The sequence below is a fragment of the Marmota marmota genome, unplaced genomic scaffold (genome assembly GCF_001458135.2).
Source record: "Marmota marmota marmota unplaced genomic scaffold, marMar, whole genome shotgun sequence".
NCBI lineage: Eukaryota > Metazoa > Chordata > Mammalia > Rodentia > Sciuridae > Marmota > Marmota marmota.
In genome coordinates, this window is record NW_025999941.1 from 5,781,352 (window position 1) to 5,796,987 (window position 15,636).

Sequence of the window (15,636 nt, forward strand, 5' to 3'; positions counted from 1 at the left end):
GTAATGGGCTCATGGTGACTTTCTCCAAGAAATTGAGCGCAACACAGAAACGTCCTCAAAACACAGGTTTTCAGACCCAAGAAGACTGATGCTGCCTAAAACATCCAAGTCCCACAGCTGGAAAATGGAGACCTATTTTGCTTTTTTTGGTTCCCTTTGGCTTCCAAAAAATGCAGCAGGCAACTCATAAGTAAAGGGTTTCTACAACTGGCAAATTAGAAGCTCAAATAGGATTTGAGAGGACCACAAAACCAGAAGGATAAATAGAACATTTACTCAAAGAGAAGCTGGCATTAGAAACGGGCAAGGAGAGAAAGTAACTCTTGTATAACCAACCTCAGCATCAACTGCATTTGGAAAAGTGGGCAAATAAGAAAAGGCAGAGGGGCTGGGGTTGTGGCTCAGTGGTAGAGAGCTTGCCTCACATGTGTGAAGCACTAGGTTCAATTCTCAGCACCGCATATAAATAAATGAATAAAATAAAGGTCTGTCAACACTAAAAAATATTAAAAAAAAAAAAAAAAGAAAAGGCAGAAAGAAAAGGGGGGAACAGGAAACTAACAGTCAGGAGGTATCTAAAATAGCAATTCTAAACCTAGAGGGAATCACAGGCTCTCTTAAGAAGGTAATACAGGACTATGCCCCAGAGCAAGCACCAGGGGCACTGGGTTAAGGATCCTAGGTCTGTGGGATAGTGGTACCTCCCCAATACCATTCTCGGCTCCCAATGCAAAGAAGGCTTACCTGTGATTTCTCCTTTCCTGACAGCAAATGGAATGACCAAGTCAAAAGGCTTAAATCCCAGTCCATTCATGTCACTCACTGGGACATACGCCTCTTCAGTTACCTAAAAACAGGAAGCAGTGATCACCTGGTCAAGTGGGCAACAAAATGAGCTAATGAAGCTATAGGGAGCAGAGCTGCTGGGAATTCTGCAAGTCAGTGAGGCCAAGATTGGGGATATGGCTGCCTATGCACTGTGTCTAACTAACCAAAGGGCCCAGAGCAGAACTTGAAGGATTGGAGAAGTCCCATTGATGAATAGCTAGAAATTCACTCAGCAGCCTGCTTGTAAAATTCCCAGCAGAGCCCATAAGAAAGTGGAAAAGTAAGACACAGCAATGTCTAAGTCCCAAGAGGCTCCACCTGGAGAGGTTTAGTTGCTTGTGGCCTGGAAAGGAAGGTGCATTTTATGTGCCAGAGAATAGCAGCAGGTGGCTGTGCCCCTGAACAGAAAACAAATGGACAAGTGGCAGCTCTGAGCCAGCAAGAGGCCTGCAGAGAACTGTCCACCTTGCTCTTTAAACACGAAGACAAACTGCACCAAGAGGGATCACAGACATGATGGCTGGCGATTCATGGAGCATGGACGCTGACACAAAGGTGGATCTTATAGAAAAAGCAGGATCATCATGATGGACTGATCAGTAGAAGGAACACACCAATGACCAGGACACCCAGAGGGCTTAAGCAGGTGGCAGCTTTTCTGAAATGAAGGTTGAGTAAACACAGAAATACAAAAGGAAAAAGAAAAAACAAAAACAAAGGTGTACCCAGGGCCTGAATCCAGGGGGACATGCATTTACCGGTGCCTCCTCCATGGCTGTGACTTCCCCATCCGTGGCCTGGTCAGTGGCAAATGGAGATTAGTTGGGAATCACATTGGAGGGATATTGTAACTCAACAAATGCTACAACCTGGGAGCTGCCTCCTCCCCACTGCTCCACCTGGTACAGCAGGAAGGGGCTTGCTCTAGCAGGAGGATACATTCATACTACCTTTTAGAGGACAAGTTGGTGTTCTCTTTTTAATTGTCAAATGCACATGTCCTTTAACCCTGAATCCCAATTCTAGCAGGCCTATGCTGGCATGAGACACCATAGATGACTGATGTGCACAGGGAATTCTACTAGGAGCCACTTGTGAAAGAATGAAGCAACCTAATATCCATCAGTAAGATACTTTGGTCAAATAAATTGTGATAAGACTGTCCAAGGGAACACTGAGTGGCCATTCTGAAGAAGCACTGAAATTGATTAATTAATGTGGAAAGGTATCTATGGCATATTGAAAAAAGAAAGCAAGTTGTAAAATAACATATGTTATGATCCCATGCACAAAACTGAGGTATCTGTTGTATAAGCAGAGAAAAACTGACACCAGTCCTCTCTGAAGCATGGGGTCAGGAAAGAAGTGGTCTTTTTACTTGATAAATATCTTCGGTTTTTTTTTTTTTTTTAATAAATTCATTCTTTCTTTTTTTTTTTTGGTACTAGAGATTTAAGCCAGGGGCACTTTACCACTGAGCTATATCCCCAGTCCTTTTTATTTTGGGGGGACAGGGTCTCCTAAGTTGCTGAGGTTTTTGCTATGTTGCCAAGACCAGCTTGAACTTGTGATCCTCCTGTCTCAGCATCAAGTCACTGGTATAAATTCATTTTTTTTTTTTTAATTTTTTTTTTTTAAATTTTTTATTGTGGGTTGTTCAAAACATTACAAATTTCTTGACATATCATATTCCACANCCAGTAAGATTGGCAGCCATTAGGAAGTCAAACAACAATAAATTCATTTTTTAAAAATCTCAAGACTTCATGCTTCTGATCTAACTGACCCGATGTAGAGGTAGCCCCTCAACATCTTTCTTTTGTCATAACAGAATAAGCAGCAAAGGCTTCTTCTACAGGGGCCTTGTGCTCAGGTTAGCTCTTTTTATGTGCTGTGGTATATGCAAGAAGGGCTCTGTTTGCAGGCCTTGTGAGCTGCTAGTTTAGGAACAGGCCTTGCAGGGCCTGTTCAAGTTGGGGTGAATGCAGGGCTACATTGGCCAAGAGAAAGATCTTCCAAGAGTTAGACTATGGCCTTTGATCTAGGACTTCTCAACAGTGACAGGCAGTAAAACTGCTCATCCATGATGTCATGGGCATGTATGTGATGAACCTAACTGAATCAGCTTGCAGGTCTCCTTGAGATACCAATGCAGTGCCAGGTGCCCATGTCCTTTTGCCTTTAACCCTCTAAGGGAAGGCAGAAAACTTATCCAGTGGAAGTCATTCATTTAGAAATGTTTAGGGAAAGTGTGAAATGGGAGAATAAAGTACCAAACCAGGTACCATGAGGGATCATGCCTTTCTACCTTCAGCAGTGGTCAGGGGGTAGTGAACATCCACAAAGTATCCTTGCCTGTTTACTAAAGGATCAGGGGACATTTATTCTAACCAAGTTAAAAGCCTCAACTTCAGCCTCTCTCATTCACCTGCTAAGATGGTTCCCAATGTTTTACACCCTGATTTTCTCACTCTGACCTTATCAATCTGGAGTCTCTTATCCCCAGGCCACGACCTTCACTTGGAGGCTGCTCTTCCATCCAATTCTAACAACATAAAACTCACTAGGGACAAAAAAAAAAAAAAAAAAAAAACAGATTCTTAAAACTACAATGGGACTCTTCTGTATAATAAGGATACACACTTTTGAGCTACACTGCTTTTTTCCCTGCAGGGGAAAAACACTCCCAATGGACAACATCCAAAGCTGACAAGTGTTTACATACTTGAGATAGAAAAGAGCCTCCAGACCTCTGGCATGATGTTTACACACATACAAATGTCAAGGGAAAAGAAAAAAAGCTATAATAGATTATAGACTGTTTGGAAGAAAGTCCTCGGGCTTCTGTTTGGAATGGAACCTTTATGTCCTTCTCCATCGCTGCACAACAAGAAATAATTACAAAGCACTTTGCAGGCTGTGGGCAGGGCCAGGTCATCAGGGGCCTATGAATCTGTGGAGGATGGAGGCTGCTCCTTGCATCAAAGGGCATAGGGAGGGAGACTGGAAGGCACCTGGTATCTGTCTAGACCAGGCGTGCCTCATTTGTAAAAGGGCCAACAGGCTTGGTCCTGAGGGTTACATAAGGTAATTCTCCTAAAGTTCTATCCCCACTCCTGGTGGAATAACCTAACTAGAGGAAGATTTGATTATTTCAACCAAAAAATTGAAAATTAAAGACTCTAGTTATGAGTTAGCCCAGATGTTCACATGCTGGTTCCTTTCTATTCCAGATGTTTCTTGCTTCAAAAGACAAGGTGTTGGGCTGGGGCCGTAGCTCAGTGGCAGAGCGCTTGCCTAGTATGTGTGAAGCACTGGGTTAGATCTTCAGCACCACATTAAAAATAAATAAAACAAAGGCATGCTGTCCATCTACAACTATTAAAAAAAAAAAAAAAAAAGACAAGGTGTTTCCCCTCTAATATGTAAAGTATGAATCTTCCCTAAAAACAACTGCAGGTACTTTCAGTCCTGAGATAAGAGAATCAAATCTGCAAACAGAAAAGCCTCAGGACTCTCTCTTCTCCAACCATGGAGGTAGGCAGGAAGACACAGGAAGAACTAGCAGAGTGAAAACTGTCATGTTTTCCTTTCTGTTTTATAAAAGTGTATTTTTCAAGAGAACTTTTTTGAACTGGGCTTAGGCCAGGGCATTGTCCAAGTCCCTCTGCATGATAGATACTTTGGTGGCTGATGAGATTCCCCCAAAACCTTAGAGCTAAAGGGTCTCTATGATTCTGGAGATTATGCTAGGGCTCTATGAGGTCGTGACTCTGTGGAAGAGGATATCCTAGTCAGGGCTCAACAAATGGCTGCTGTTACTATATCTGCTAAAAAGAGCACACTCTAGAGAAGGAATTTTACTTACCATGACAGTGAAGGGGCTATTTGGAATATCAACACCACCAAAGCGCACATAGATCACATAAGTGCCGGGCTTGGCGGCTGTATAGAAAATGTCATAGGTGCCATCCTCGTTTTCAATGACATCAGCCTCAGCCTCAGTACCATCTGGGGTAAGAATTGTGCAGGTCACTTTCCCTTTCCCAGCAGTCTTGGCATCCACCACAAAGCCCACTTCCTCGCCAGTTTTCACAGTGGGGGCAATGCCAGGACCTGTGGAAAGGTTCAGGAGAAGATAATAGAAGCATGAGCAGGGACACATACTCCAGAGGCCCAAGAACAAATCATACACATTTGTGCTGCTTGTAGCTGTAAATATTAGGCATTTAACTGCTGCCACATGGGACTCTCCCAAAGATCACTTTTCGGAGGGGGTGGGTGCCGCTTAAGGAATATCCCACCCATCCTTCATAAATAAGAGCAACTGTCATTTCTGAGTCCCCCCCCAGCTCCAAAGGAAACAGCCTGGTTTGCTCATGTCCAAGGGTATGGAGATGAACGTCGACTATCATCAGCAAACACACTAGGCATGCTCTTAAGAGCCAGGCCCATACAAAGGGAAACAAGACACAGTCCCTCCTCTCAGATGCTTATAGTCTAACAAGACAGATGTGGGCCAGTGCTAAGAATGACAGCTCTATCTGCCATGGAAATGGCTGAGCAGGGACTGAGTCATAGATAAAATAATCAATCGTTCTTCTGATAAGTGTTCCACCTCCCACCTATTCAAAGGTTCTAAGAATTTACATCTCAGAGTTGCCGCATTGATAGAGGGCAATCTTCCCCCCTCACTCCCCCAAAAAAGAAAAAAATGGTTCAACTCTGAAGGATAGGCATTTTTTCAGTAACCTCTTTCCAAACAATAGCCATTCTCTTTCTCTGACTTATGGCACTCCTTTACCCAGGATCTATATAAAATCAGAAAGTACAGAGAAGTGTAAACTAAAAACACATCAGCAAAAATGAGCATGAAGTTTAGGCGCATCAGGGAGTGGTAAGAACATTTGCACAGAGGGTAGGTAGAGGAGAAGACTGGAGCCAATCTGTGGAAGGCCATGAAGGACAGACCAAGAGATACGGCCAACAGGAACCACACTGTCGAGGAGAGTATTCTGCTCAGGACTCTGGTTGTGCTAAGGGAGGAAACAGAGTCTGGAAAGCAAAAAGAAACCCCCTTCCCACATTAACATGCCCTTTTAGGGTCAGGGGTCAGGGTCACTACAGGAATGGGGGTGGCAATCTGGCCAACATTTCAAAATTTCTTAATTTTTGCAATGAGTAAGACAAAAAGGGCCAAGAGGAGCAGTTGACAACCCTGACCTAAAAGCCAGAGTAAGAAAAAAAAAAAAAAACCCAGGTCCAAGAGAAGCAAATCTATTTCATTTCATGTTTTGAAATCTACTTGAGCAGCAACCCTGAGCTGCAGGAGCTATTCTTACAAATTGAAAGGCCCATGACAGTCAACTATTCATGCCTAAGAAATTGAAGGAACAGTGAGGCTCAGTTATCCATGGAGAATTCCTGAAAGGAAAACCCTAGATCCTTTCATGTGTTTCTCTGATGCTGAACTGAAATGCTCCTGAATCTTAAATAACTCAACCATCTACTCATGAAGGCAGAAAATTGCAGCTTCTCATGGGAGTCACCATCATAGTTGAGACCTCAATAAATATAGCCACTTCAAAAGTGATATAATAAATAGCTCCCGTGAACCTGGCACTGTGCTCAGCATTTTTCATGCCTCACCCTCACTTAATTTTTGCAATAATCCTGTGGAACAGTCTCTGACCCATGCAAGAACTTCTTGAACCTGAATGTTCCCCAAATAGATCTTCAATCTATGTATGACTGAAGCTCAGAGAGATTGAGCAACTCGCCCAGATAACACAGCTATTAAGTGGCGGAGAAGGGCTAGAACCTGACTTTCTGACTCCACAACCCACCCTCCTGGCCCTAATGTTACCCTGCACTCACCCGTGGCCAGGCACTTGCTGGCGTCACCCGACTGCATGGCTCGGATGCGGTAAGGAGAAAGCGGGATGTCATCCCCCCCATAGGTGACCCCAATCATATAGCGTCCAGTCTTGTCAGGGATGTAGGTGACAGCATATGTGCCATCTTTATTGTCATGGACAGTGGCTCTTTTGGGTTTTCCTTCTTGGTCCTGTGGATAAAAGAGATATGCTACTCAGGATATTGCTTCCAACAGGTAGAGCAAGTTCATGGAAATCCTTGACATATCTTGCTCATTGATTCGTGCTTTTAGTGGGAGGAGACAGAAGTGATGGCTTAATATAATCTTGTTCTGCTGTGTTGGTAGGCAGAGGACAGGGTCACAGATCATGCCACAATGATCTGTTAAGTAAACAAATAATGTTTTAGCTCCAAATGCATGAAATGCAGAGCTAAGGGGAGAATCTCCTGCTCACATGCTGCTACATCTACTCATCTACTCTCCCTGTGTCCTTTACTAATAGGACTCCCTCATTCTTGGCGAGGTACATAGTCCCCAAAATACAAAGCTCCATGTCTTGGCATCCTTGGTACCAGACATGGCCATGTGATTGATGGTTAACTTCTACCAAATGAGACAGGCTGGAAGTCTTCTGACGGGGCTGCTTAAGATAGCTGACTGAGTTGGAAGAGCGCCCCACTTCTCCATCTTCCCTTTTTCCTCCTCCTGGCCTGCCATGAAGATCTGATGGCCAGAGCACTGACAGTCTCATGGTCATGAGGAGAACTTAAAGACAGAAGCCACACATTAGGACAGAGGAGCACAGAGATGGAGCTGGTTCCCTTGGAGAGCCATAGAATACCTCAGTGGCTTACCACCTGGCTTCTTTACCAAGAGAGGATGATCTTATGTTGAAGCCATACTTATTTGGAGGTTTACTGGGATATATAGCAGAAAGTAGTCCCAAATGATCCAATAGGTAATTTAAAAAATAAAAACAGAGATGTAACATGAAAATACAGGAGATTTACTACAAAGTGATACCCAGAGTTAAACCTCTCAGGTTGGGATGGAGATAGAGCTCAGTTGGTAGAGTGCTTGCCTCACAAACAGAAGGCCCTGGGTTCAATCCCCAGCACCACCTAAATAAATAAATAAATAAATAAAGCAAGCCTCTCAGGTGAGCATGCTTATTCTCCCACACATACAGTGACTCTTGGAAAATCTAACAAATAATTGCATCAGTTCTGGTTTTAGTTATGAAAACCCTTGTTCTTATCCTTGGCGAGAAAATTAGGTCTTACTAATAAGGCTTGGCTCAAAAAAAACAGTTCAAGGTTACCGTTATCTGGACAGCAAGCAGGCCTTCCCCAGCATCTCTGGCGTCGATAGCAAACTCCACGGGCAGACTGGCGGGCACCCCATAGGAACTGAGGCCAGGGCCACTGGCGGTCACTTTGCTGGCATCATATGTGGGAAGAACCTTGACCTTAAAGGGACTTGATAGACAAATACCCTCGTCAGTAAGGATATGGGTCAGTCCAGCCACATCTGACCTCTCTTACACAGCCAGACTAGGACTGACAGGAGTATTTCTATAGGAGATAAGAAAATGAGTTTAATCAAAGTGGCTTAAGTCCAGTAGAAATCTAGAATTATGAGGTAGTAGCCATCATATGCCAGACCAGCCTTGCCCTGAGTTCATTTCATGGAATATAAATAGTTTAGGGAAGACAGGCTCCCAAATTAGTTTGGGAAACTCGGGGTTAAACCTATTTAATACTTTTATTATGCTAAGACAATGGTAACCAAAATGGAAAGAATACTAGTCTTTAATATTTTATCTCATTCTATAATGATATTTATTCTTGTTCTATATTTAGTATGCTTTACATGGTACACAATCGACAAGTAAAGCAATATGCAAATGTAATTCATAAATAATGAATTTCTACACAGCTAGAGCTAGCTATGTTTTGATCTCCATATAAAATGTATATATTAAGGTTAGAGGTAAGTCTTCCATTTTAAGGGGCATGATTAAAAAAAAATTTTGATGTTATTCCAGAGCTAAAGAACTTACACATTTTTTGTATTGGTATAAACAAGGAACAAAGCTGCTACTCAACATCTTTCTGAGAATGTTTACTGTCAACCAGACTCTCAAATGAAGTGGTAAAGACCTTTGTCTTAATGAGAAAACCATTTGCACAGTTACCAAATGGGAGCTTCTGGTAAACTAATACATTCCTGTTTTTCCAAAATTCCCCATCTTCTTAATTTCAGCTTGCTTTTAAACTAAAGATGGATAAAAGTAAAGGCAGGACAGCAGGATGGGAACCACAAATAACAAACTAGTGTATAATGTGTGTGGAAAACACAGGTTCAGGATAAAATCTGCTGATTGGATGAATGAAGTAGGTGGGTGGGGCTACCACAGCAATGCTAGCCAATCCTGCAGCTGGGTGGGCTTAAGGCTGGTTTAGATCCATGCCTCAGGTGAGAGGCACTTACCTTCGTGGGATCTCTTCATCAGCATATTTAACTGAGACCATGTAAGGCCCCTCCTGCGATGGGGTATAGGTCACCGTATGTGTGCCATCCCCATTATCCACCACATTCACTGGCTCCACCAGACCTGAGGACAAAGATGAGAGGTCTGAGTGACTGCTTGGCCTCCAATTCACTTCACCCTTGGCTGCGTCTGAAACAGCATCACATCTATCCCCAAGAGCTATTGGTTTCCACTGATGAGTAACATAAAGGCAAGCAGGCCATAATCATAGGCCTAAGAAATCACAGGATCCCCAATTCATGGTTGCAGAAATGACCCCAAGAGACACCTTTAGCTTTTGGGGTTGGCTAAAGTACACTCAGTCTGCCCTAGAGTATAATTAAGGAGACTGCCTGTGCTTGCTGCTGGAGGGTGTATGGTGAAGGCACATGTTGTGGATATGCTATATCCTTTCAAGCTGGTTAGGCATGCTTGGGATGTGGCAATTTTTACTCTGTAGCTGAGAAAGTGCCCAAAAGTCCAGAACGCTGAACAGCAAAAGTTAACCAATGGGATGGCCAGTCAAGATCTGTGATCATTTTTGAGCTAAGACCACTATAAAATGCTAGCATGCTGGGGTATAGGTACAGAGCAGGTGAGGGTGTCAATCTCATGGGATGAGGGGACCTCCAATGTGATTTCTGTAGGGGATGCTTAGAGATCACGTTAAAGCATAATCAAGGCATGCACTGTGTTCATAGATTCCAGATTGCAGTCCTTAACATGAGAGTCAAGATCGGTCAATGGCAGGGTAGGCTAATCAAAGCATAGCATGCTCATTAAATAAAGCAAGTGAGGCAGCTACAAGCCAACTTTAGAGGCAAGGCCAGCAAAAAGAATTTAGGTTACATAATTTAAAGCAGCAGCCCAATGGAAAAATGCAAACCTGTCTCCATAAAGTCACCCTTCGGGTCACCTTTAAAGAACTCTGAAATGGCTTTCAAGGGGCTGCGCCATGACTGGGAATCCATCTCATCAGCTAAAATTAAAAGGCTGTTACTTGAGAGTTCTCCATGATAAAAGAAGATATCTAAGTAAAACTTTCACACAAACACATGCATGCACGCACAGTAAAGCTCAGTAACTTCACAGAATTGGAATCCAGTCCCATGACCTCATTTCCCCCAAACCACTTCTGCCCTGAGCTTCAAAGGGCCTAACCTCCTGCTGAACCCCATTAAGGAGAAGGTTCCTCTTCAAAGGAGGAACCCCCTATTTGTCACTCCTGGAAGCCAAGAACACAGAACAGGGGAAAAATCCAGATTATTTAAGAATTGTGTATGAGAATAAAGGCACATTTTAAATGCCAAAAGAGGGAATGTGAATGCGGTCACTTACCAAAAAGGTCATGTTTCAACACAGTTTGGGGTTTTGTCCCCAAATACCCTGCTTGCCACACCAATCCTAAATTCGAGACTGCAAACAGGGCAGGCCAGTGGAGAAAAAAAAAAAAAAATCCACCCCATTCCCCAAAAGACCCTCTTTCCTCTCCCAGAGGCTGAACCACACAATACCACAGAGCTAGCATTCTCAGAGATTCTAGAATTTTCTACATGAGCCTGGAGGCATCTCAAAGAGAATTACTGCCTTCAAATCCCACCCCTTCCATACATCTGGACTTCCCCCTTAGACACCTCTTAAATGCTGAAGTAGGTAATGAAGAAGTAGCAACATTTTTTTTTTCTTTCTTTCTTTCTTTTTTTTTGGTACCAGGGACTTTTATTTAGAGATAGGGTCTCACTGAGTTGCTTGTAGCAATAGCAGTAATTTTACATGAGAGCCCATATACTACTTGCTTCAACTAGCTACTCTAACAAGTGAAATTATTAAAAGAAATTGAAGAGCCGGGCATGATGGTGCACACCTATAATCCCAGCAGCTCGGGAGGCTGAGGAAGGAGAATCGTGAGTTCAAAGCCAGCCTCAGAAAAGTGAGGTGATAAGCAACTCAGTGAGACTCTGTCTGTAAATAAAATGTACAAAATAGGGCTGTGGATATGGCTCAGTGGTCAAGTGTCCCTGAATTCAATCCCTAGTATCAAAAAAAAAAAAAAAAGAAAGAAAGAAATTTAAGGCCATGTCGTTAAGGGGATGGGGGAAGACAGACTTCTAGAGAAATAACAGGCCTGCCTACTTTTAAGCAGGATCTTTTACAGTTTAGCTAGATTATCAGCAATAAAATAACTTAAGAAATGTAATCTTAAGTTCATGATCATATTTGAAAGCAAAGTACCTGTTCTGGGTCATGACTACCCCACCCAGATAAGTGATGTTGGCAGGGAGGCAGGACACATACTTACCTCGGGGGCCCAGGACCCTCACTTCCAATGGGGCCAGGCCAGCTTTGCTGCTGTCCACCGTGAAGGACTGTGGGATGCGGGCTCGGACGCCAGAGCCCAGCCCAGGGCCAGCAATTTTGACCTTGCTGGGGTCCACAACATCCTTCACAGGAACCCTGAAGGGGCTACCTGGAAAACAGGTCATGGGATTTTGAGTATCTAGCAATTGGAGACCCATCTATGCACACACAGAATCACACGAGGGAACCTCAATTTTAATAGTCCTCTATCAGCTCCCCCTGCCTTGCTGTGCCTACCCATGTGCCCAATCAATGGCCATGGAGCACCTACTACATGTAGACACTGTGCCAGGTGTCTACACAGTGGCTAACAACCCTTAAGGAGCCTGCAAGGCAGGGCAAGGTGTGAGCATGTCACTCTAATATCCTACATAACATATGTGGGAAGGTATATCAGGTGAAACACTTAGGAGACATTGAACCTTGTCTTAGGAGACCAGAGGAAACCTTCCAGTAACATCTAAGTTGAGACAGAAGAAAGAGCAGCTATCACCCAGGGGAAGTAGATGGACCAGCAGAGGGACCAGCTTGTGCAGAAGCCTAGAGGTGAGGGGAAGACAGGCTGCTGGAGGAACTGAAGGAGGAGGCTGGGTGATGGGAGGACAGGCAGGCCTTGAAGACTATATCCAACCTCCTCTCCTACAAATGGTTCCTGCATTCCATCCCTCCAACACAGCCAGCATGCCCCAAACACACACAGCCTTCTTTGAACAATTGAGATTTCTGGATGGACCTGCTGCATGGCTGACCCCAAGAGCAAACCTGAAGGCCTCTGACTCCTACCACAGTATCAATTTTAAAGACCAGTAAAATATGGAGAATGCAGGAAGATCAGAATTTATAAGAAAAGCACTAAACAGAGGAACAAGGTCTGGGGCAGGAATCCTAATGGAACTCCCTAAGGACAGGGACCTCCCCAGAAACAGAAGCCCCAGTGTCCTCAGTACCAGGCTTTAAGCTGACAAGTCCCTTGCCAAGCTCCATGAACTCCTTGCCATGTGTAGAGTTCTTATGTTTCCCATGACACCTGACAATTACCAGATGTCTAACAGCCATGGAATCCAAAGTCTCTCTGTCTTACATCCTAGAAAGTTTATCTATAGATCCAGGGGTGGTAAATAAAAAAGACCACACAATGAACCAAGACCCTGGTTTTCTAACAACACAGCTGAGTTTCAATGGCATCTAGTTCTTCAAGTAAATGAAATAATGGCTGACCCCAGCAAAGATGAGCACAGCCCTCCATGCTGTGGTTTAGGGAAAGAAATTGGAGCTTCATTTCATAGTGGATGAGGACTTCAATGACCGGAGGGGGGTGGGTGGGTGGGGGGTGGCCAAGGACTACCTCTGAGGCCACTCTCTAAGTCATCAGAGAATCAGCATGAGAGCAGGTATGAAGCAACACACAAAGGTAAAAATCTTAATTTCAAGATGGAAGTCTGCCATCAGTCTCCTGGTCCCTGCCTTAGGCAGACATCAATCAATCATGGCAGCCCTTCCTCCTGACACACTCTGAATCCTAGTCAACCTGGTGGTCTTGGCAGTCACCAACAGACCACAGCTGGTCCACCACAGGAAACAAATAAGCCATTATGAGCATGACAGGATACTTTGTTCAAAACCCCACTAGAGGGCTGGGTAGGGAGCTCAGTGGTAGAATGCTTGCCTAGCATGCACGAGGTTCTGGGTTCTATCCCTAGCACTGACAAAAAAACAAATAAACAAAATCCCACTAGAGGTTTGTATCTCTAGGAAAAAGTGGGCTCATATTTAACCACCCAGAATTCCTACGAAAGCAATTAGAAGCTAGCAGGTCACCAAATGTTTCAGTGCCTTTGGAGTTACCTTAGCTATATAGCTTAACACTAATACTACAACCATCACTTAAATAAATGTCTTTGCCTGAGATAGAGTTCTGGGGTTCAGGAGAAAATGAATTCAGACATCATTAACATCTAATGGGAATACCCAAAATAAGTCTTTTTTCTGTTTTCTAGTAAGCTCATGGGTCAGCCACCAGAGCCTGAATGCTCATCCATCCATTTCTGTAGGGGAATCCCAAGGCTGATGGTACCCAGCACTTTCCCAAGAGTCAAAAGGAGTTCTAATGCTGCCACAACCAGATGCTTCTCACCCATCTAGTTAAGAGTCACCATGTCCTCTCTCTTGATGCTCAACTCTCTCAAAACTTCAAAACTCCTGTAACTTTATCTTGTCACCTAGTTCCATTCTTCTTTGTAGCAATTATTACAAGTTTCAGTTGCAAAAACAATAGATAGTATTAGGGGTAGGAGGCAGAGGCTGAAATACCCTGATAATCTTTAAAATCTCTATTGAATGAGTGCAAGCACAAATTTGAGGAAAAACTTGTCCTTTTGGCATTTCATATGGACATGTGAGTAGAATTAATTTCTGTTCAATGCCAATACTTTCTGATCAATGTGTGTGAGAGAGTGACTGTGACTGTGTATGCACATTTGTACATGGTAAGAGAGAAAGAGGGGACAGAATCAGGGAAGTGTGTGGTGACTCAAGCTTCTTAGGAGTCAATCCAGAAAGCCATAAGTGGGGCATTCAGCCTGCCCATTTCCCTCTCAGCACCATGCCAGGTTATTGAGAAAACTATATGAGCCACTGAGGTTCTTCCTATTCCTGGGTTCCTGGGGTGGGGCTCTATCCTGAAAAGGGAAAAGTCCCCCTCTACAGCTACCACAAATATCAGATTTTTTTTTTCCTATTCAAAAGAAATAAGCAAAATCAAACTTATTTTTACACAAAATCAGTTAGTGTTTGGACTCCTGTCCACTGCATAGCTTACCAGGGATGTGGGCTCCTCCATAAGTGATATTAACATCATAATCCCCTGGGGCAAAGGGGATGTACTCGGCACTGCAGCTGCCATCTTTGTTGTCTCTGCAGTTTATCTTCGATTCTGATGGTCCCTCAACAGTTATGCCAAGCCCACCGATTCCTGCCCCTCTGAGAAAAGGGTGGAGAAAAAGTGAAATGTTTACAGTCCATGCTAGTCTGTTTATTGCCAGAATTCATTTTAAAATCCCTTTATAATAAGTAACTATCTCATTGAGCCATCCTCATTCTGCAAACAAGTAAACACCTCTCTCCCAGGGTATTTCTCAACAGTCTAATATAAATACAGCCTTGACCTCTCCTTTCCAATGCTTCCTTCATTTGTTTTTCTTATCAAGTTGCATTGGCTAACAATGCAAATACAATGTAGATACGTGCCCACTCCACCCAAGGGACTGAACCCAAAGCATTGTGCATGCTAAGCATGTGCTCTACCACTGAGCGACCCAACCCCCAGCCTTCTTTGTGGTCCATTTTAATAGGAATATTTCTAATTATTCCTTTATATATAAGGCTGGCTATACACTTCTGCATTATCAGAATAAGAAGCTTCTCTCTAGTCCTAGTTTGCTTAGAAGTTTTTTTGTTTGTTTGTTTGTTTTTTTTGGTTTTTATTAGGTACTACAATTGGTCTTTCTCTACAACATAGTCTATTACAAAAATGCATTTCAACATATGATGGTAGACCATAACACATCTGTAGGGTACAGCCCTTAAACTTTTTTAAAGCAGTTAAATTACATAGGACTATTCCTTTTACAGACTTAATACATGGAGCCCAGGGCCCTGCCTACCTGGTAACAACAGTGAAGACATTAGGTTTGTTGGTAAATGCCTCTTTCAATCCAGGACCTTGGGCTTGGACCCGTGATGGCTGACAGCCTTCAGTTACAGCTACTTTGAAAGGACTGTTTGGGATGGGTACATCGTCATATGTCACCTCCACTACATGGAGACCTGTTCAAAACAACAAACAGAAATAAATATTTGCATAAAGTTCACTTATTTGTGGAAAGTGCTATTGTACTTAAGGGTTTTATCTGTCATTCAAGTCTATGTCATGTGAAAAGAGTAGGTTGAAAAAAACAATAATTTTGGTATAGATGGGTTCTTTATTAAAAAAAAAAAGCAAACTATTAATGCAATTTACTTGACATAACACACCCATGCT

The 15,636-nt window shown here is 43.2% G+C and overlaps 1 protein-coding gene across 4 annotated transcripts in view; it reads right to left on the minus strand.

Annotated features, from left to right (window-relative positions):
* The window catches only part of Flnb (filamin B), a 147,751-nt gene that overhangs the window by 25,063 nt on the left and 107,052 nt on the right, over nt 1–15,636 (minus strand). The window contains exons 23-32 of one of the 4 annotated variants that reach the window (XM_015494377.2): nt 15,260–15,422; nt 14,416–14,576; nt 11,539–11,706; nt 10,126–10,218; nt 9,200–9,323; nt 8,028–8,184; nt 6,706–6,895; nt 4,697–4,944; nt 1,554–1,625; nt 745–847 (exon numbers count right to left, since the gene is read on the minus strand). In XM_015494377.2, the coding sequence (XP_015349863.1) occupies nt 745–847; nt 1,554–1,625; nt 4,697–4,944; nt 6,706–6,895; nt 8,028–8,184; nt 9,200–9,323; nt 10,126–10,218; nt 11,539–11,706; nt 14,416–14,576; nt 15,260–15,422 (1,479 nt within the window). The remainder of the gene's footprint in view (nt 1–744; nt 848–1,553; nt 1,626–4,696; nt 4,945–6,705; nt 6,896–8,027; nt 8,185–9,199; nt 9,324–10,125; nt 10,219–11,538; nt 11,707–14,415; nt 14,577–15,259; nt 15,423–15,636) is intronic. The other 3 variants (XM_015494381.2, XM_015494380.2, XM_015494382.2) reach the window with 3 other exon arrangements.